The sequence below is a fragment of the Penicillium bovifimosum genome, assembly GCF_028826915.1.
Source record: "Penicillium bovifimosum strain IBT 22155 chromosome Unknown utg000006l_segment0_segment0, whole genome shotgun sequence".
Lineage (NCBI taxonomy): Eukaryota > Fungi > Ascomycota > Eurotiomycetes > Eurotiales > Aspergillaceae > Penicillium > Penicillium bovifimosum.
In genome coordinates this window covers 210724-230836 of record NW_026622715.1, presented here as the reverse complement: position 1 = coordinate 230836, position 20113 = coordinate 210724, and the positions used below count along the sequence as shown (strand labels likewise).

The following is a 20113-nucleotide window of genomic DNA, read 5'->3' as shown; positions in this document are numbered from 1 at the left end:
CTCCCCCGTCCATCCCACCCCCGGTCTGTCTTTGAAACTTAGGCTCTCCCCTCCATTGAGCCCTAATACAACTTCAATATGCGCCTTCCGTCCATTTCCTCGCTTCTTTGCTTCGCGGGCTTACTTGCATTACCCACCAATGCTTATGAGGATCCAAATATTAAAAGCATTCCTGTATGTGCTCATCGTCGACTCCGTTTGCGTGCCGAGGTACTGACTCTAGATGTCTACTAGCTCCGCACCCACAGCCTCTCTCCGGTATGATGATATTCTGCGCTCGGGGTGTCTACGACTGTGGCAATCGAGTCGCGCACATCTCATCCCCTGAGGGACTTCAATGTTGACCGCCCTTCACAGCCATACCTCGATTCGGATTTCCAAAGCCGCTGGTTCGACTTCGGAGGAGATACAGTAGTCCGCGCTGACAAGTAAGCATATCCTGGATACTCCAGACTCTCCTCCAGAGCACGAGCGCTGACTGTCGCCTTCCTTTTCAGATATATCCGCCTCACGGCAGACCGGCCATCGCAGCAAGGATGGATCGCCTCCCGCGTACCTTTGACCGCGACCAATTGGCAGGTAAATACACTATTTCCTCAGAGGAATGTCGCGCAGAAAGCTCACGAATCCCTCTGCTAGATTGAGCTTGAGTTCGAGATCCACGGCAATGGCAACCTGCACGGTGATGGATTTGCGCTCTGGCTCACTAAGGAGCGCGCCACACAGGGCCCTGTCTTCGGTTCGACAGACAAGTTCGAGGGTCTCGGTATCTTCTTCGACACCTATAAGAACAACCGCCCTGGCGTGTCATTCCCTTATGTCATGGCCATGATGGGTGATGGGAAAACCACGTACGACCAGGCGCATGACGGCAAGGCCAACGAGCTGGCCGGTTGCTCTGTGAGTTACTGTTTGATAATGGAATTGTGCTTTTGGCAAGCTAACCTGTTTCGCAGGCTCGTGGTCTTCGCAGTGCCCCCATTCCTACCAAAGCCCGTCTCACGTATTTCCAGGACAAGTCCCTTACACTGGAGCTGCAGTATAAGACGGAGGATTCATGGACCGAATGCTTCAAGCTCGACGCCGAGAATTCTAACATCGCTATCCCCTCCGTCGCATACTTGGGTCTCTCCGCTGAGACCGGTGAGCTTAGCGACAACCACGACATCATCTCCCTCAAGGCTGAGAACTTGTACTCTCTCAACCGCAATGCCAACAAGGGCCCCTCGGCCAACCAGGGAAAGAGCCGTCCTAGCTCTCCTGCCCAGGCTCCCAAGGAGCCCAAGCAGAAGGGTAGCTGGACTTGGTTCCTTTTCAAGACTATATTGTTCTTTGGTGTGATTGTCGGAGCATACTTCGGCTGGACAATCTACCGGACCAAGGCCCGGTCATCGCGTTTCTAAATTATATGTTGCATGGATATTTGGCAAAACACAGAATTCCATCTGTGATTCGAATTGGTCGGTCTTTGGTCTGGCAAGAGGGATCTTGCATACATAGCCCCTGTGAAGCTTTTCTTTTTCTTTACTCTGATCTACGTTTTACCCCTACAAGCCCTCGTTGTTTCTCATACTCTGCATATTTGAAATGAATTAAGTCATGATCATTCAGTTGCATAGCAGCATGCTGCTTGGGGTATCGTATAAGTAAAAAAAGTAAAACACCAATGTAAACCATGTAAGTCCGAATGCAATCCTCACTTCCGCTCCCTCTCCTCATTCCACAAGCGATCCACAATCTGGAAAACTTCAGTCACACTCCGCATAACAACCTCATCAATCCCCAAAGACCCAAACCGCTGTTGAATCTTGTCAGGATGCCAGCGTACACGCTCAGACTTAAGCGTCGCAAGAAACTCCTCCGGCGCATTCCGCATAAACTCCTCAACAGCACCCGGCTGCACATCCCCTCTCTTCCCCGAAAACACAGGCCAGAAAAGTAAACTGCGCAACAGCTTCACAGACCCCTCAGCACCTTCCCCACCAACAACCTTTGCAATCCTCTCCCAGCTCCCGACATACTCCTCCCAAACCCTCCCCCCACCCCTTATCCTTCTTTTTATCCTTCCGCTCCCTCCCCCGCCTCAAACTATCATCCATAGCCCTCTCAAACGCCCTCCTCTCATCCCCCCTCCGTCTCGCCTCCTCCTCCTTCCTCTTCTGCATCCGCTCAGCCCGCAACTTCGCCTGTGCCTCCAGCATCCCCTCCCGCGTCCGCTCCCACATCCGCGCCCGCACATATGTCACGTACTCCTCTTCTGTCATTTGCTCCAGCTCGCCATTTGGCCCTTGCACCTCCGGCACGCGGTAGTTGTGGATTGGTTGCCCATAGACGTGTTCCCAGTACTGGGCGCCTTCGTCATCGCCTAGGGCGTCGAAGAGTGATTCACGGAAGGCGTCGTTTGTGGAAAGTGGGGGGATGTCAGGGATGGGGGAATCCCCTTTGCTCGTGCGTCGCCGTTTGGAGTGGCTATCTCGCGTGTGTGGGCGGGAATGGCTGGTTCGTTTGCGGTGGTGGCGGGTGTGGGGTTCGCGATGTTTGTCCTCGGAGTATTTGTTTCTTGGGCGTTTGGAGGAGCTTTCTTTGAAGCGGAAGGGTCTTGTATGCGCTTTGGTTTGGTCGTTGGTGGAGGCTGGTGTTGATGTGGATGTGGATGATGGTCCGGCTTGTTCAGCCGGTGGATGGTCTGGATTCATTGTGGAATGTGAAATGTGAAATGATTTAATCAAAAGAAAAGCAATAAGTAGATTTCATTGCGTGAGACTGCATTGAAGGGACAGGTGATGTGGGAAGTGTAGCTTGATGGAACTTCGCAGATGTTGGGAAGTGTCCGCGGGCGGATATCCACTATCGGCGATAAGGTGTGTTAGTCATCCTTATCCGGCCGCCTTCCTAAATAGGAAGTATATAGTACTGTGTGTAACAGTGTACTACATCTTATCTCAGCATGCTCAGACTTGTTTTTCTCTTCTCTCCTCATCTTAGTTATCTCGTCGAATCGGACTCTGTTTTCAGCAGTGAGCAGAACTTGCCATTGTCACAATCATCATCATCATCATTGTGACGGTGGACAGGAACAAGTCATGTGAGCCAGTGGGCAATCAGGAAGGGAAGGAGCAGGGATCGCGGGGAAGAGTGTATTTATTGTTTACCTCGTGTTCTTCTTCTTCTTCTTCTTCTTTCTTTCTCTCAGACTTGTTACTTTGTGTGTAGTACAGCATAGGATCGATCTCCTTCTTGTTTTCTTTTTCCTTTTTAGCTTTCGACAGTAACAATCATCATCATCATCATCATCATCTGACTATTCCTTTTTTGGAATCTCATCCTACCTCCTCGCACCTGCCTTCCCTATCACTCCATCCCGCCTTCCTTTCCTTCTTCTTAATGACTAAAGTTCGAATCTCTGCCTTTCATAATACTTTCATGCCCGCTGCTCCCAAAAATTTCCCGCCAAGATGCCCGGGTGACTGGGCCGGAGCTATATTCAACGCGGATCAGTCGTATGTCATGCGGTAAGTAATTCTCGACTACTCAATGACTCTTCTATGGCTGCAGGCTGACTTGGAAAGCAAAACCTGGGACTCGAGTTCCCAAGCCCTCCGCGTCAAGAATCAAGATGCCATGTCTAGCCCACAATTGCGTTCATCTCCGGGTCGCAATATGCAAGGAGGAATGGTAAGTACCATATCCTTGTCTGAACCAAGAGGAAATGCCCGAGTTGATCAGTCACTTATATTGCTCCCAGGATAGTCTCCCGTAGGCTTTTCCCGCACCCATAGCGCTTGGGAGAGCAACGTGAGAGTGGGCTCCGGCCTCGTCCTGCGCGTAAGGTGCTTTCAATTCATGATTCCCCTCATTGAGCAACCCAAGATCCTGGGCAAGACCCAGTCTGGTCGCATCACATGAAAGGACCACTGCACATGATGGAGTTATAACTCGCGCCGTGAGCAGAGCTCTAGATGTCTCTGTTGGCACCCGGATACCGATGTCTCAGTCGCCATACTCTCAGTCAGAGAAGGAACCTGATGTCACGATCCACCCATCCCACCTTGTCGATCAGCCACCTAATATCTTCGAAGCTGTCATATGGATACGATACAGACTGGAAATTATGGAGAAGATCAAGTGGCTGAAAAGGAGAAAGGAAAAGAGAGACAGCAGGCAACTAGCTGGGTTCTATCTACATTGGATGCACCGAGGCATCCAACAAGCTGGCTGGTCGGTGTCCGCTAATGGACTTGCGGCAGACTGTGAACTGCTACTTCGGGGCAGTGGTGGATCAATCCAGATTGTCGTGACTATTAAGTGGACGCTCAATCGGCAGTCGCGCAAAGTGTCGGGTATCCTTCAGGCATGGCGACTCAACACTGATGACCAGCCATATTGTGTCCAGACGGAGGTATGTTCTCAATCTAGTATTTTGAAGATATCTTCTAATGACTATAGATGATGTTCCCTATCCGGATTCACCACGACCACACCACACAGAGTTGACATTTGTAGATGTATTCTGGTCGGCTGTCCCCCCTTCATAACCCTAGGGACCTACTGTACCTGGATATAGATATACTCCGGGAAATTGGAAGGCTTTTGCTGCATTCTGTGCGATGTCCTTATCACCAGCATGATTCATGTCTGTGTCTTTTACCTAGGTATTAGTTAGGGTCTAAACATAACGCCGCAAAAATTGACTTTTATGCATGATTGGAACAACGTTGATTGGCATACATCCTCCACCTAAGACGATACTGAACAAATGGGGATATTTGGCAGACACCTCATCTCTAGAAATGACCCTCTCCTTCCATCAATAAGTTGACACTTGACAAAGCAGAAAGTCCGCCCCATATCACCACCAATCGAGTGATCCCGAATATTCGTCGGGACCCTCCCCTTGCTTATAAATAGGACTTAGGAGTGGCAACTGTTCGAACAAGAAAACATCGACAATTGGAATCTGTGACACCTACCAGGGCTGGCACAGTGGAAGCCTCACAATTTCACCAATTGGCCTTGCGCATGCCGGCAATACGTATGTAAAGCGAGCTAAATGGGGTACATGAGTTTATCATCACCACCATTGGTCTAGCGCCGGCGGTTCAGCTGCAGATGCCTGAAATGCACAGCTGGAAACCCCTCAGCTTATGACATTCGTATGTAGGTTGGATTTTCCTTAGTCAAGCAGCTATGTATGTACTGCACGGAGTACGTCTCAAGATAAGGTTGCGGCAAGTGGATTCGTTCCATTCAATATCGGCGGGACCTTAGCTGTCACGTGTGGGATGATAATAGTAACGCAGTAGTTGTGGCCTTGTGGGATGTAAAATGGAAAAGTAGATCTAGTAGTTTGAAATAATTCAAGTATTCTTCTTATTTGAAAGCTTGTGAGCTTGTTTGAATATTGGATCTCGTTGAAGTGAAAACTGTGATATTCCAGAATAACGCCATTCCCAGCCCAGTGCGGCAGTGCCCCCCAAAACACAATCCCAGGTCCGAAAGAGCAGATCAAATCCGGTAATGCGCCATGTTCTTCTTGATCTCACTAACAATCTCCTCAGCCTCGTCGGCATTCCTCGCCTCAAAGTCATATCGCTTCTGCTCCGTGGCATCGTTACCACGCACAATCATCACCCGGAAACTCTTGGGATGCCGTCGGCTGACTTTAGAGCCAATCACATCGCTGAAGCTGATGGATCGAGTCTTACCGCCGGACACCGTTTTGCTCGTGTCACCAGGCACGATGTGCATGTAGTCATTTTCAAAAGTGAGGATTCGGTGGTTGGATGCTGTGAAGGACATGGGTTGTTTGCGGAACACGTGGTAACGGCGGAAGTATCCGCCGAGGTTGTCTTGCTTCTGTGAAGACGAGGGCAATGCGCGCTGGGCGCTCTTCTTGGCATCTTTTTTGCTCTTCTTGGAGGTCGTCGTGTCGACAGTGTCCACCATCAATGGTGCGTTTGGTGAGGAGCTGCCCGGCGAGGTTCCCAAAGCCAGAGGGCCGCCGCCAAAGCGACGACGCACCAGATCAAGCTCGGTAATACTGCCCAACGCCTCCACTGTGCGGTCAAGTGGCGCAATTGTGTTCGAACCCATCACTTTTAAGAGGTAGTTGCCCTTATCCTGGCCCCACCGTTTGCATACAGTATCCAGGATCTCAGCTATGTAGCTGTCCGTGGATGTGTTGATCGTCATGACATGCGCCGAGGCCTCCGTGTTGATGAAGCGGATTTTCAACGTCTTGGAAACACCAAGACGCGGAGTAGCATGCGAGATAGGTACCGCAGGGAGATCGGCAGGTGTAAGAGTACTGTGATTGAGTGCAGATGAGAACGGGTGCCCCAGGATAGGGTTCACCCGAGCCGGTGTTGTCTGGGGGTTCCTGTTTTGTGCGGCAGGCTGAGCCCCAGGCACTCCAAGATTCACCGGCTGATCCGCCTCTTCCGATCCGACGCTTGTGCTAAATTGTGGATAGAGCCTTTCATTCTCCTCGAACTCCGATGTGGATGCCTCAACCAGTGCAAACTCATCGTATGGCTTGCCCCTTGAACGGCCTCGGGACTTGGCCGACTGATTATTGTTCGATGTGAAATCCATCATCGGAAGTGTCCGCCCAAGTGCTGGGAAATCATACTCGACTTCACCATCGTCGACCATACGTAACGTCCATCGGTTCACGGATAGCTTTTCGCGGGCAATCTTTGGACCGCGAGCATCCTCCAGGTACTTCCACAGGGCGAGACCAATCGTTTCCGCAACGGTGACTAGCGCGGGCTGTTCCGCAAGCTTAGATTCGCGTGTAAGTGACAGATCCAACGGTTCATCGGGGTCGCTTGAGAAGGGAACGTAGATCTTCAGATACAGCGGATCACCTTGACCTCGCCCGGAAAGCACCACGAATTTATCCACTGGATTGCTTGGTGCACGCTTCCGTGATGTAAGCTGGCTAGTCAATAGACTGACTGGCTTTATCATGCTGATAGGTCGTGGCGGGGGGAGATCTTGCAACGCAGGAGCTGGAGTGCGATGCTTGCGCGATGGGTTCTGGAGTCCTGTGCCCGAGGGCAACTTGTTCATCATCAAGGGGGAAGACAAATTGAGACCGCCCGTCACGCCAGCAAGTAGCAAGGAGCCTGACCCAGCCGTGTTGTCGAAGTCAGATGAGATCGCAGACCCCACCGATTCGGCACCGGAGTCCTCGTCCTCGTCCTCCTCATGGAGTTCTCCAAGGGCCAGACTTTCTGCACCTCGACTACCCGTTCGCTCACGGCGGCTACGCGGATATTCGAGGATCTGATCGCTCCCAGAAAACTGAACTTGTCCCTGTTTGTGGCCGCGATGCTCGGTCTCATTATCCGTCGACAAGTCACTGCTGGTGGTTGTATCTCGACGTGGACGTAACGGGACTTGCTGGTACTGATTTGCAACACTTTGCGTCGATGGAGATGTAATCATCACCTCTGGTCGTTCGCGCTGGTCTTCTGAACGCCTTGGAGAGGAGTCGGCTCGATCTCGACGGATAGGCATCTTGTGGAATTTGATCCGATCGACGGCACTGTTCATTGTCAGCTAGCGAAGTAGGATCCCGCACAACCGTGCACCAACCTGCCGACATTGTCCCCGTCGTCGTCGCTATCATCACTCAGATCGCTGCTATCATCCTCCTCCGCTTCCGCTTGTCTTTGAACATCTTGCTGCCTTTCCCGTCGAGTCTTCTTCTTCCCGCCACGCGCATGCATTCGCCGCGCAGTCATGTCCGTATGGCTCTTGCCGGTCACCATGCCGCCATCATCCTCACCGTCCTCGAGACCAAGGCCTTGCGAATCATAACGTCGGGGTTTCGCATTTCGCTCTGCTAGTCTGTAATATTCGGAGGAGACGTTGGCCGTCGTTGGGATTGGGGGAGAATAGGTGCGCTTTAGGTGGGAGGAGCTGTGTGTGTTGGGATATGCGGAGGCGGTTGACCAGCCCGCTGCACGGAAGCCAGGGGTATTCAGAACGGAGTCATTGACGTTAATAAGTCGGTCCCCAATCCCATCCTTGATCGTGGAGAGATATGAGGAACGTAATTGCCAGATCGTGAAGCTATGGTCATGTTAGTCCTTCGAGTTTCCGTGGTAATTCGAGGGGCTTCAGCTGCGACTCAGGCCGAGACTTACTCTTCATTGTGGAGAAGAGACATCTTCTTGACAGTCAGAAGGATATATGTCCGTAGGCCTTCTGAGGTATCTTGCGCAGTAGTGGCCGAGGTCACTGGGCGATCTCACGGTGGAGCCACAAGCGCATCTGGGCAAATGAAGCAAGTGATGCAAATGAATGAGTCTAGCTCATACAGGACCAGCCTGGAAGAATACCTCATATGCTGGAATAAGTCTTGAGATCGGACAAGATGAGAGGGGTCTCAGAGGAGAGTGGACCAGAAGCAAGGGAAGTTGATCGGTTCTCCGCAGATCGTTTCCCCGCTAGCATTTCCCTTCCCTTGGAACTACAACCATCCCCATTCCCCCCACGCGTTGTAGAATCTCCTGCTAGGCACTTTATCACAGGTTTCTTGACTTTACTTTTCTATATCTTCTAAGATCACCGAATTGTATAGCAGATGGGATTGATCTAGAATTACAATGCATTAACACGTGCCTCTTAAGCCTTGGCTTTACCCTTCCGTCCCTTCTTGGGCTTTTCCTCATCCTCATCAGCCGCCTTCTTGGCCTTCTTGCCCTTGGCCGGTGCCTTTTTTTTCTTAGGCAAGCTCACATACTTATCCTTCTTCAAATCCAATTCTTCTTCAGCATCGTCCTTGATCTCTTCAACAACTTCCTCCTCATCAGATTCCTCAATGGCATCTTCAAGATCGGGCTTCTCCTTTGGTCCCTTCTTGGGTGCCACTACATTACTGGCCTTCATGAATGGCATCGGGTGCGAGCGTGAGTTGTACAGACGTGTGAAGGTGGCCTTGGTTTGGGTCTCCAGTTTGATCTTGGACTCGTCCATGGGGCCGAGTCCTAGTTCCATGATCGCATCAAAGTCCTCACGGGTAAGGTAGTAGTCGTCCATGAAGTCAATGACGGAGTCAACGCTATCCTTGCCTTCATTCATCATTCGGCGGATCATCTTCTCCTGGAGTAGAGGCATATACTGCTGGCGAATCTCGTCGTGGTTGCCTGTGGTGCGAAGACGCATGTGGCCCTGGATCTCTTTGATGAATCGACTGAGTTTGCCTAGAGGATCTTGGTTAGAAGCTGCATTATCACCAGTTTTGGTGAGAATAAAAAACATACCTTGCTTGCTGTTGTTGCCCAGCCAGCTAGTAAATGCAGGTCGTTCACTGAAGTTGCCGAATTGGAAACTGGCTGGCCGCACAAAACTGAAGACCGCATGTGTGGGCATGAGACTCCATTGTTGTTGGGTGCCGTGGATCATACGGTCGACAAGGTCACCGTCGCTGATACTCGAGGCGGCATTGTCCAGTAACTCGAGTGCTTTCAGTCGTTGCTCCTTACCCTGGTACTTGCCAGCAAGAGCAGGTTTAGTCTTAATGTAGTTCTCCTGAAGCATCAGATAGCTGAACTCGTGATCATTGAAATAAAGCTCAATCTTGTCGTTCAAGGTGGACGTGGAACTTGGGGAGAACATCTGGGCGCTGAGAATTTTGCTGACGATGTCCCACGGTTTGAGGATGACATGCTTTTCCCATGACTTTGACATTTGCTTGCCTTCGTCGAAACTGAGACTCTGTTGGTCTAGTCGTGCAGTGGAGAGCATGTTGATGACCTGGCGGATGTCGGCATGGGTTCCTTCAATGAGGCCATCGAGAACAGGAGGCGGGATCTTGAGACCTTCTCGGAAGCAAATAGTGGACAATCTTGCTCGAATCTGGTCGGCTGTCGGGCGTCGGAATGGTACGTCATAAGTGATGAAGTCGAAAGGCTTCATCTTGGGGAGTCTTCGCTCATTGCACACAAGGATGATTGGGATCTTGGTCTTCTTGACAATGGCTGCGACGGCTCCCACACCTCCACGATCACCGGCAGACATCCCATCGACCTCGTCCATGATCAACACGAGCTTCTTCTTCTCCCCCTCCACTTGCTTTCCTTGGCCGGCGAAATAACCTTGCAAGGATGTCGTATCTAGCACACCCAGAGTGGAGCTCTCAACGAGCTTCTTACTTCTGGTATCACTAGCATTGGTTTCCACGATATCATATCCTTCCAGCTTTGCCACGAGGTGCGCTGCCGTGGTCTTTCCAATTCCCGGGGGACCGTGAATCATAACGGCACGATATACACCAGAGCCATCTTTACCAGCCTTCTTGAAATCACTTTTGGCGTTGTTGTGCCAATTGCGCAGCCAGTTCTGAAGCTTTTCGACCGCAGCCTTGTTACCACAGATCATGCTGGTTGACGTTGGGGCATACTTCGTGGTCCAGAGTTCCGCTGATGAGGTGGGCTGCGAACTAGGAGGTGTCTGAGACGCGGTGGCGGTGGCCTTGGGCCCTTGGGCAGTCGCGGCCGCCTTTCGTTTCTGCTCCGCTTGTTTCTTCTCTTCCGCATCAATTTCGGCGGCCATGGCACGGATCTTGGCCTCATCGGCCTTTCGTTTCTCGGCATGCTTTTCGGCAGCTTTTCCATCGCCGCCATTGGCAGGCAGTCGTCGGATAAGTTCAAACAGGCCGTCTTCGTTGATCGTCTTGATTTTGTGTTTTGCGATAGTCTCGAGCTTCTTTGGACCGGCATCACCGCCAAGGACTACATAGCTCGTCTTGGAGCTGGGAGCCCCCACGACTTTGCCGCCGTACTTCTTCACCAGTTGCGCGCCCTCTTCGCGACCAAGCGACTCCAGAACACCGGTGAAGACAAACGACAACCCAGCGAGGCAGTTCTCTTCGCCAACAGGCAATTCCTTGGTACCGGTCGTCACCGGGTCTCGGCTTTGTTGCGCACCAAACTTGAATTTCCTGGGCTCGCCCTGGGGAGGTTCTGGGGCTTCGATGGTGGGGATGCTATCGAATATATCTTGGAGCTCTTTGCTTTCCGGTTTGTCGTCTTTCTTGGCCTTTTTAGGACTGGCTTTTTGCTTCTTCGCCGGTGATGCTGAGGGCTCTGTCTTCGGCGCTGCCCTTTTTGTTTCCTTTTTGGCTTCCTGGAAATCATCATCCTCGACGAGAGCGTCCGACTTGCGTTTACGGCTTGGTTGAGCCTTCGCAGCAGGGATCTTGGGAAGATCTTCCATGACCACATCGTCGTCCTCGTCGTTTTGAGGTTTCTTCTTTTGTGCCCTTTTCGAGGCTGCGGAAACTGGCTTTACTTCAAGCATTTCGAAATCACTGTCCTCGTCGCCATCGTCTCCAGCGACATAAGCGTCATCTTGCTTGCCGCCCTTTCCATATTCCGTTGCAAAGATGTCATCACCGCCGAGATCTTCGTCTTCGAGGATCTTTGTGGCTGCTTTTGTTGATCTACGAGCTGTAGTTTGGGTTTTCTTCACAGGCTCTTCGGTCGTCTTCCTGGGCTTTGGGCTCGCGGCGACAGGCTTAGCGTTATCGGGTTGAGCCGACTCCGTTGTCTTAGCAGGCCGTGCCTTTTTCTTACTGGAGGCAAAATAGTCAGAGGAGGTTGTAGGTTCTTCCTTGGTCTCTTCGGGTTTTCTGCGAAGGCAACTCGTCAGTCAAATTGTATAGGGTGTCCCGTTCTGTGATGAGCATACGCTGGAGTTTTGGACTTCGGCTTGGTAGCTGGCGCTATGGCGGGAGCTACATCTTCCTCTTCGTCACTGTCATCCACGACTTTTCTGCTACCTGTTCTCACGTTAGATCGGTGGTAGGGGAGGGTGAATTAGGAAGATCATACGTCTCTTCCTCGTGGCGGGGGTGTCCTGCATCGTTGAATATAAGATTAGTTCAAATTCACAATAGATTCAGCGGGAACTGGGTCACATATAAAGCGACCAGGACCTCCTTCCAGGAGCAAGGCATAGCATACCTCTTGTTTAGCCGCGGGCTTTGCGGCAGCATTGCCGGAGCCTTGACTTGGCTTGCCTCCAAAAAAATTTCGAATATCCATACTGGGACAATCAATCACATGGGATATGGCGAAAAATAGCAATCTGGTGTCTCGACTGAAGGTCAATCAAGCTTAGCTGCAGCCTGAGGTAGATCGCGACGCGCGACGCTCCGGGGCCCGGGCGACGTGACTGGCTGATGTAAGGCCGCACTTTCTTCCCCTTTGAGACTAGCGCAGATATGACCTACAGGCTACAGACACAGCAGATCAAGCTGAGCTTCCAAAACCAAAGGACATACGTTGATGCCAAAATCCTAGGATATCATCAGCTACTCAACTATGTTTCGAGTGAAGAAACAGATGGGCCGATGGCAGATGCAATTACACCTGTTTTCTATGAGGGAAGCCGGTAGACACCTCATCTATAAGGCCGGTACAGGCAGGACAAATATCACGTGCCAATGCCATACCAATTTAAGACTAGCGCCTATCATCGAAAAGTGCCGGAGTAACGAAGCCTTCCGCAACATTGGTATATCTCGTCGTCTCTCCCGTCACAATGGGTCCCCAGATCAAGATGTTCGCCGGGTCACTTTCCACCTGCACACGGCCAACCTGTACGAACAAATCAATCCCCAGAAAACCCATTCGCCGAAGACTAACAGTGCGAACAGTGTCGGGACCGCTAGCCACCTTTTCTCTATCACGATGCTTCTCTACCACTCCGCGCGCCCTTGACTGGCTGACGCCGAAATTCCAAGAAAAGTCCAAATCGCCCAAGGGCCGCCCTCACGTCGCGACCGGCGGTTCCATCCGAGGAACGACAGTCGTGTGGGGAGACTTCGGCTTGCGCATGAAAGACCACGACCGCCGCATGCCGGCTTCCGCATTGAAGATCGCCGAAGAAACCATCAAGAGGCGACTACGAGGAATGAACTATAAGCTGTACAAACGTGTCAGTGCCAATATTGGTGTTTACACTAAGGGTAATGAACAGCGTATGGGTAAGGGTAAGGGTAAGTTCGATTACTGGACTGTCCGACTGCCCGTGAGCCGAATTGTCTTCGAATTGAAGGGAGATGTCCACGAGAAGGTCGCCCGCGAGGCATTCAGATTGGCCGGTCACAAATTGCCAGGTTTGTTACATCCACTTGGAACTAACTATCTGTTGGACACGAAAGATGCTCATTATTATTCACTAGGTCTCTGGGAATTCGTCAACAAAAATGACCCCCCTGTCGTCGGTATTACAAAGCTCGGAAACGGTGTCACTCTTGAGTCTCTCAAGCGGGCGCGCAGAAACCCGCCCCTCGGTACCGATGAGCTCGCCTCAGCCCCGAAGAGTGCGTCCTCGAGCTCCGAGCCCACCCAATAACTCGTTGTTTCCTGCATGATACCGCTTCCCACCCTTTCTCGCTCGGGCGTGTCTTCTGCCGCTGTCGTCTTAGCCGATTAAGCCCCGACACCAGACCCAGGCCCATATCCCTGCGCTCTGCGGGTCCTGGCCGCTTCCTCGTCCACGCCATGTTTCTGTTTATCTTTTGTACATTATCATCAGCTGTTTGCGTCTCTTGAGGAGTCAACAAGACAAGGTTCCTTTGATGGATCCTTTGTCTTGATACTAGGAGTTTAGACAAGGAAAATATATTCAGCATTTACCTTTACTGGGCTCGGTGATTACTCCCATTCCTAGCTTCTGTGCTTGGATATCATCGTCATTGGTCGAAGCTGGAGTATGCGTTCCTAGACTGGGGCTCTCTTGGCTCTTAGAGTGCTCACCGCCGCCTTAGATCTGGTCAGCTATCGTCATAACAATGCGTCTGGCTTCAAGAGGCCGACATACCACCTAGTTGTCCGGTCGCCCTGGGGGGACTCTTTGTAAATTCGCGGATAGACTCATATCTGCACCCTGAATATCAGCCTAGAGCAATTGTAAGTGGCGTTGAGGCAAGCCATACTGGGTGCTTTCTCCGCCAGGTTCCATATCAACGAGTCTAGGGTCGGACATATTGAAGCAGTCTGCGTGGAGTAGAAGTACAGTGATCAAACGGTAGATAGAAGCATATAAAAAGTACAGTGAAGGATTTCAATGGAGGAACATGATTGTAGTTGGTGGTCCAGTCCTTTAAGTGACGGGGACGTGATGACGTATTGCCCCGGTGGAGGACAAGGTTCCTGTTGATCTACAACGGAGACCAAGATTTGTGCTAACTACTCGATACGTATTAACTAGCTGCTTCTACTATGTAGAAACACTTCTACGGTCGAACAATGGGTACATAATATCCCGCCAAGGCCTAAGTAGTTGATGTATGCGAGTTGCTCCATTGTCAGAGATAGTCCAAATGTTGGCTGAGAGGTGGTAAAACGCCGAAAGGTCCCTCATGCGCCTGTGAGAACGATTTAATTGCATAATTCGAGGGCTTGAATAAGTCCTCATGTTCCATGGTAGCAGATCCCTCGATCCCACTTGGCTCACTGAAGACCACCTTAGTGTACAAATCGTCAATCATCCTTCTTTTTTTGGTTTGCCGGGTGTAAGAGACTAGAAGTCCATGCCCATCAAATAACTAGCGTGTTGTCAGATTCGCGTTTTCGTTCGATTATCCGGGGAGAGCATACCTTTCATAGATGCGCATGAACTTGGCCACAAAGGCTTCCAAGTGGAAGATCACTTTCTGTTATGAGATGTACAATTAGCCCATGGATCAGTAACCGGACAGCCAAGGATGACCTACGCTTCCCAGCTTGATACGGTGTTCATAGAAGGCAGACCACTTGATAACGTCTGGCTTCAATGCATCATCAACCCGCGTCGCGAGCTTGAATGTCAAGGTCTAACACCGACAATCAGTATATTTAACGCTTTATGTTCCACGGGGGATACACACCTTCAAAATAGTCGTCGGGGGAATGCAGTGGGTCAATAAATCATACAGACGTGCGCGGACCTGCAATAGCCGAGCCGGTGACCGTTCAGACAGGATCTCATCAGCCGTTAGAGTGATGAGGGCTTCCCAGTCCGGAGGCGGAATAGGAGTCGTGTCCGTGACTTTCTCACTAGAATCCCGAAAGCATCAGTCACCAAAGTCTAGCAATGCAAGCCGATCTCGTGACTTACTTCTGGGCATAAATCGACTCAAACATGAGCAACGCCCGTCGCAGGTTCCGTCCACTCTCCTTCGCAATCCTCTTGTTGAGTACTTCTGACTCGACCCATCCTTGTTTATCTCCTGCAGCACTGAGCGCAGAACAGATATCGCTTTCGGTAGGCGCTGCAACCCTGACCAGCAGGGTTCGAGAACGAATTGGCGCGATGATGTTGGATGTGCTGTTGGCCAGGAGAATCAATCGGAGATTGGGACTGTATTTTTCCATGGTACGTCTGAGGGCTGCCTGGGCATCGCGGGTCAAGTGGTCGGCTTCGTTGATCACAACGACCTTGAAGCGCTGCTTGGCGCTAAGATCAACCTGTTGCGTCTGCGCGACCTCCTTGAGCAATTCCTGAACGACCACTCGGTCATAGTTTCCGACGTCGGCGGGAGTGATTTCGAGGTGGTAGACTGATGACACAATGTTGAATTCTAGTTTTCGGTTGCTTGTCGTTTGGAAGACTCTGGCGTCGATCTTGATCTTCTCGACACCTGGGCCATAAAGCTCTTTCAATGTCGCAATGATTCGTGTTTTCTTGCCAGCGCCCGAGGGTCCGTAGACTAGTAAATGGGGAAAATCTCCGCTTTGTGCCTGTCAAGGGTATATTGCGTCAAAATGGTGTTCATGCCCTGCGAGTCGGACTTGAGTATCTTACTAGTGACCGCAGGCGATCAGAGAGCTCTGAGTGATAGGATAGAGCATCAAGAGTGCGTGGCCGCAGCTTATCGACTAAAAGAGCCATTTGAGGAAATATTCAGAGTTGTTGAGGTGATTGTCTCGCAAGGGCTGGTAGTTTGCCGTTAGAAGGTGCTGACCCGAGAACGCGTCCGGACACGCGCCTAATTAATTCCTGGTCCGTGCACGCTCTTAATAGGGCCGTAGAGCTGCATGTCTGCGAACTGGCTATCGAGGAAGTACATGCTGACTCTATAATTACGCGTGAACAAATTCAGCAATATGTAAAGTTATGTAATTTTCCAGGCTTTTGACAGCCTTCCGCAGGACTCCGAATAGTATATATAGTACATGCAAATATCCCTGGAGATGAGATGGATCTAAGTGTAGGGCACAGCACCGCACTTTTTTCTTCCTTTACGGACTGTTTCAATGCCTAAGCCTATGCAGGATCACACATTTGAAAGGACAGAAAGGTTGCCGTCCCAACGCGCCCTCTATATAGGGTCCTATGTATAGGGTCCTATGATGCGATGGGCTTCAAAACGCCATTGTCGTCATATTTCGCTTCTGCTTCGGGTTAGTCCGAAGCAACAACGCCGCAGATGGACACGGAACTTACTAAAGAAAGTGTATGACAGGGTAATGGTATCGATACCCCTCATATTAGGATCAGTTGCGAAGTCGGGATCGATGAAGAAGAAAACAGGCATATCGACCGTCTCCCCCGCATTGAGCTTCTGTTCCTCAAAGCAGAAGCATTGAATCTTGCTGAAGTACGGCGCAACCTGACCAGGCGTCACACTGTATGTTGCGACTCCAATGATATCATTCGGGCCCTTATTCGTCGCGGTATAGAATGCCAGTGCGGTTTCGCCGGGCAGTACGCGGACCTCGCGCTGCTGAGGGGTGAACTTCCAAGGAAGCACGTCTGATACTGAGCCGTTGAAGGTAATTCGTAGGCGACGAGAGTCGGTCACTGGCGTCACGCGTGCAGAAGTATCGCCGTCGCCTGTGCGATGGGTGAGGATGGGCTGGCCACCCCAGCCGGTCTGTTGGCAAATCTGACATTGAGAGAAGTGTGAGCTTCTGTATACAGTAGCAGTGCTCCAGTTTGTCCGAGAATACGACATACCATCTTGTACAAAGGGACAGATCCGTATGCGAGTGCAACCGTTCCGAGGATTAAGCTGATGGTATAGTACCTGGGGAAGTATATTAGAGCGTGGATCCTCTGAAGCTTGGTCTAAATGCAAGCTTACATTGTAGAGGTATTTCGCTTTTGCGATTCTGGGGTACTGAAAGGCGCTGCAGATGAATTGCGCTGTTCGTGTAGCAGGAAATTCCTCGAGAAGTACCTCCGCTCCACCTCGAAGACGCTCTTCTGGAGATAGACTGAGCGTTGGGGAACCGTCCCCGTGAGCACCGAGCGCCCCAGCGAGGGCATTAATCGTGAAAACATGGTTGTCTGACTTCAATGGGGATCGTAAGTTGAGTCTCCACAGATCAGCCTGCAGGCATCTCCAACACGTGATTACGCTAATGCATTGGCGGCTTATCGATAGCCCTAAGCTTTGGGTCACGTAACTCACGTTACTGTGAACATCTAACAGCCAGCAATAGCAAGGTTGGTGTTAAGCTTCATTCTTTGCTGATCGCTCCTAATAGGCTAATCTGATCGTGCGGTCTCTTTCGCCTAAATCGCCTTCGAATGGGCCATGGCATTCGCGTCATCTTAGGCTCTTCCATGGACCATACCTACCTAGGTAGGTAGGTAGCTGTCTAGGTACCTAAGTCGCATTCCAATATATACTTGTAGGTGCTGCTCTTCCAGTCAAGATCGCATTGGTCTTGGTAGGCCAGTGCGAACGGTAGTGAGGAATATTAAGATTCGTAAGGACCCAAAGATATAAGCATAATACAAGATACCGTGTAGTGTCACACAGGCGAGAGTCTGAAAGTCTAAGATAAGCGATACTAATACAACGGCCTGATGGCTTCGATGGATAGCCCGAGCCTCTCATTGGATGAAAGTCTATTTCAACACGCCCGAGGCGATGCGACCAAAGACTCCTCGTACCATGCTGGGTCGCTCACGGAGGCAGGTCATAAGAACAGCAGCGCTTATAGCAAATGCAATGCGCTCTCGGATTTGGTACTGGGAAACATCAAACACGCGTCAGCATCTCGTGACTATTCTGGACCTGTCACAGGCTATTTTGGGACGTCGAGAAGAGGGTGAAGGGGGTGTGGGTGTAACCCTGGCGTGGACAGAGGATGCGAGGGTCTGATGCATACCTTTTTATCATACAACCGTGGCAAAACCGTGGCGGCAGCCCGTGGTGCCACAAATAGCGCCAACTCCTGCCTCTTCCGCGCCTTCTCAACCAATACACTCCAACCACACATGAGACATCCCATGCCGACGCAAAGTCCCGAGTCCCACATCATCGGCGTGACCGTTTTTGCATCGAAGATCTTGGGACCAAGTCGTGTCCGAGCGAGACAGACGCCGTAGTAGAATAGGCTCACGAAAGATGCGAGGAAGGCAGACGACCGACTGGCATCGGTGAGAACCCGGCGGATGGCGGTTGCGGATTTCATCCTGCGGAGCCGGAAAACAACCTGTAAGGGTATGTAGGTTGCACAGGCGAATTTGAAGGCTTTGGCGAATCGATACAATGCATGTTTCTCACAACTGGTGCTATAACCCATGTGCACCATTTCGCAGGGAATCGGAATCACTTTCGCTGGATCTCCCCACACCTCTGGCCAGTTGTAGTCTCTGCACATTGACTCGAGAAGGGGGGCTTGGCCTGTATCCTTTCCGTATACAAAGACTCCTCGCCTGGCACGACGCAAGGCCTCGATTAGGCGTGAGTCCACTTGAGCAGCCTCTCCAATCCACTTCTCGTAGGCCCTGGGCAGTCTCTCCGGGACATAGAACCAGGCCCACATGACAATAGCGGCGCTCATGGCAAAAACACTTGCGTCGGCGATGCCAGGGATCATCGACTCGATAGTAGTCCAGCGGTTCTGGGCCCGGCGGTGACGGGACCAGCGACTCCATGCGACACACGCGACTGCATCCACGGCTCTTGTGACCATATAGATGGTCAGATCCATTGTCCTCCCTGCCAATTCCGGACGGTGATGCTCTAGTGGATTGGCTATGACCTTGCTAGGGTCTTTCCCCTGATTTTCGGATTCCCGGATAGCTCTGACATCTTCGATTGGTAGGCAGATTCGGTTCTTGTTGAGAAGTTGGAAACTGAACCACCCTGATAGAAAAGTGGCGACAAACCGAATCAGGCGGTCGAGCCTTTGAGAAACTCGAACGTCAATTCTGGAGAGCCCTGCTGTTATCAACGCACACAGACGATACAACCCTATAGGTAGAAGCGTTGACCCGCCGACCAGGACAGCACAGGACGTAGGAAAGCTGTTGATACGGAAAGGACCAGTCAAGACCTTTGCTAGCTAATCGTGTCCGTGTCAGTGACAACACTTCAGCGACGCATTCTCAAGACAAGGGGTGACATGATATAAGTCACGATCACAAAGACGCCAGGCCAAGTGATGACCACGCTACAACATACCTCTTGGAGTTTCTGTTGGGTTGTCCAGTCCTTATTTCTCAGTCGGCGTACGTAAGACACCAGTTTCGGGGTGACCGATGACAGGTACCCGAGCGCGTAGGCGCGAAGGAGGCTACAGTCACCATCAGCAAAGACTAGATCACACAGTTGCACCAAGCCACAAGGGTAAGAGATCGCATGGACTCACGGCTTGAATACCCGGACGTTGTCTGTCCCATGGCGTCTCCGAATTGCAGATTCCATCTTGCCGGAAACATTCATGTCATAGTCCGTCGGGAGGTGTCAACATCCCAGTTTCCCCGAACTAATCAGCGATGAGAAGTCAATCAACTCTAAAGTCTGGTGGGGTTCACAAGATTCCAATCAATCAAACCAAGAGGTCAAAGATCCAAATGGATGTCCACAGGTGACCTACAATAATTGCACCTCCCGAGAATTGGGTAGTATTCTCCGGCAGAAAGAAGTTTGGGTTCTTTTTTATGGGTTTATGGATCAACCGTTGGATCCTCGTGTAACGGCGTGTTTAGTCCAAGATAGGTTTAACTAGATCGTGGGTAAACCTCGGTTAGGGGTTCTTAGCAGAAACCACCCCCCGCAGACCAAAGATCCAAAGTTAGGGGAGAGTACGGAGAACGGAGACGGAGTACCGATTAAGACAAGGCAGAGGACGATCATCCGAAGCGACGG

At 51.2% G+C, this 20113-nt stretch overlaps 9 protein-coding genes across 9 annotated transcripts; 3 read left to right on the top strand and 6 right to left on the bottom strand.

The window, feature by feature from the left end:
• Nucleotides 1-78: 78 nt before the first annotated feature.
• N7515_007718 (legume-like lectin family protein) lies at nt 79-1403 on the top strand (the record flags this gene model as incomplete). Its single annotated transcript, XM_056668462.1, has 6 exons — nt 79-174; nt 235-258; nt 358-428; nt 498-579; nt 640-900; nt 957-1403. The coding sequence occupies 6 exons, from the start codon at nt 79-81 to the stop codon at nt 1401-1403; spliced, it is 981 nt and encodes a 326-aa protein (XP_056518292.1).
• Nucleotides 1404-1696: 293 nt separating this feature from the next.
• On the bottom strand, nt 1697-2696 carry N7515_007717 (uncharacterized protein; the record flags this gene model as incomplete). The annotated part of the gene is made up of 2 exons (XM_056668461.1): nt 1697-1990; nt 2022-2696. The coding sequence occupies 2 exons, from the start codon at nt 2694-2696 to the stop codon at nt 1697-1699; spliced, it is 969 nt and encodes a 322-aa protein (XP_056518291.1).
• Nucleotides 2697-3534: 838 nt separating this feature from the next.
• Nucleotides 3535-3906, top strand: N7515_007716 (uncharacterized protein; the record flags this gene model as incomplete). Its single annotated transcript, XM_056668460.1, has 2 exons — nt 3535-3675; nt 3751-3906. The coding sequence occupies 2 exons, from the start codon at nt 3535-3537 to the stop codon at nt 3904-3906; spliced, it is 297 nt and encodes a 98-aa protein (XP_056518290.1).
• Nucleotides 3907-5505: 1599 nt separating this feature from the next.
• N7515_007715 (Sin1 family protein) lies at nt 5506-8179 on the bottom strand (the record flags this gene model as incomplete). The annotated part of the gene is made up of 3 exons (XM_056668459.1): nt 5506-7552; nt 7603-8082; nt 8157-8179. 3 exons carry the CDS (start codon nt 8177-8179, stop codon nt 5506-5508), a joined length of 2550 nt encoding a protein of 849 aa, XP_056518289.1.
• A 458-nt stretch (nt 8180-8637) lies between these two features.
• On the bottom strand, nt 8638-11877 carry N7515_007714 (replication factor C subunit 1; the record flags this gene model as incomplete). The annotated part of the gene is made up of 3 exons (XM_056668458.1): nt 8638-11644; nt 11704-11794; nt 11847-11877. The coding sequence occupies 3 exons, from the start codon at nt 11875-11877 to the stop codon at nt 8638-8640; spliced, it is 3129 nt and encodes a 1042-aa protein (XP_056518288.1).
• A 681-nt stretch (nt 11878-12558) lies between these two features.
• On the top strand, nt 12559-13374 carry N7515_007713 (mitochondrial 54S ribosomal protein uL16m; the record flags this gene model as incomplete). The annotated part of the gene is made up of 2 exons (XM_056668457.1): nt 12559-12616; nt 12674-13374. 2 exons carry the CDS (start codon nt 12559-12561, stop codon nt 13372-13374), a joined length of 759 nt encoding a protein of 252 aa, XP_056518287.1.
• A 77-nt stretch (nt 13375-13451) lies between these two features.
• N7515_007712 (uncharacterized protein) lies at nt 13452-14007 on the bottom strand (the record flags this gene model as incomplete). Its single annotated transcript, XM_056668456.1, has 4 exons — nt 13452-13537; nt 13659-13784; nt 13843-13901; nt 13958-14007. 4 exons carry the CDS (start codon nt 14005-14007, stop codon nt 13452-13454), a joined length of 321 nt encoding a protein of 106 aa, XP_056518286.1.
• Nucleotides 14008-14544: 537 nt separating this feature from the next.
• On the bottom strand, nt 14545-15894 carry N7515_007711 (replication factor C subunit 5; the record flags this gene model as incomplete). Its single annotated transcript, XM_056668455.1, has 6 exons — nt 14545-14569; nt 14622-14677; nt 14738-14836; nt 14891-15059; nt 15121-15743; nt 15808-15894. The coding sequence occupies 6 exons, from the start codon at nt 15892-15894 to the stop codon at nt 14545-14547; spliced, it is 1059 nt and encodes a 352-aa protein (XP_056518285.1).
• A 456-nt stretch (nt 15895-16350) lies between these two features.
• On the bottom strand, nt 16351-19687 carry N7515_007710 (cytochrome c oxidase assembly protein; the record flags this gene model as incomplete). The annotated part of the gene is made up of 8 exons (XM_056668454.1): nt 16351-16397; nt 16450-16891; nt 16963-17032; nt 17090-17222; nt 17925-17985; nt 18126-19307; nt 19427-19538; nt 19614-19687. The coding sequence occupies 8 exons, from the start codon at nt 19685-19687 to the stop codon at nt 16351-16353; spliced, it is 2121 nt and encodes a 706-aa protein (XP_056518284.1).
• Between the last annotated feature and the right edge of the window lie 426 nt (nt 19688-20113).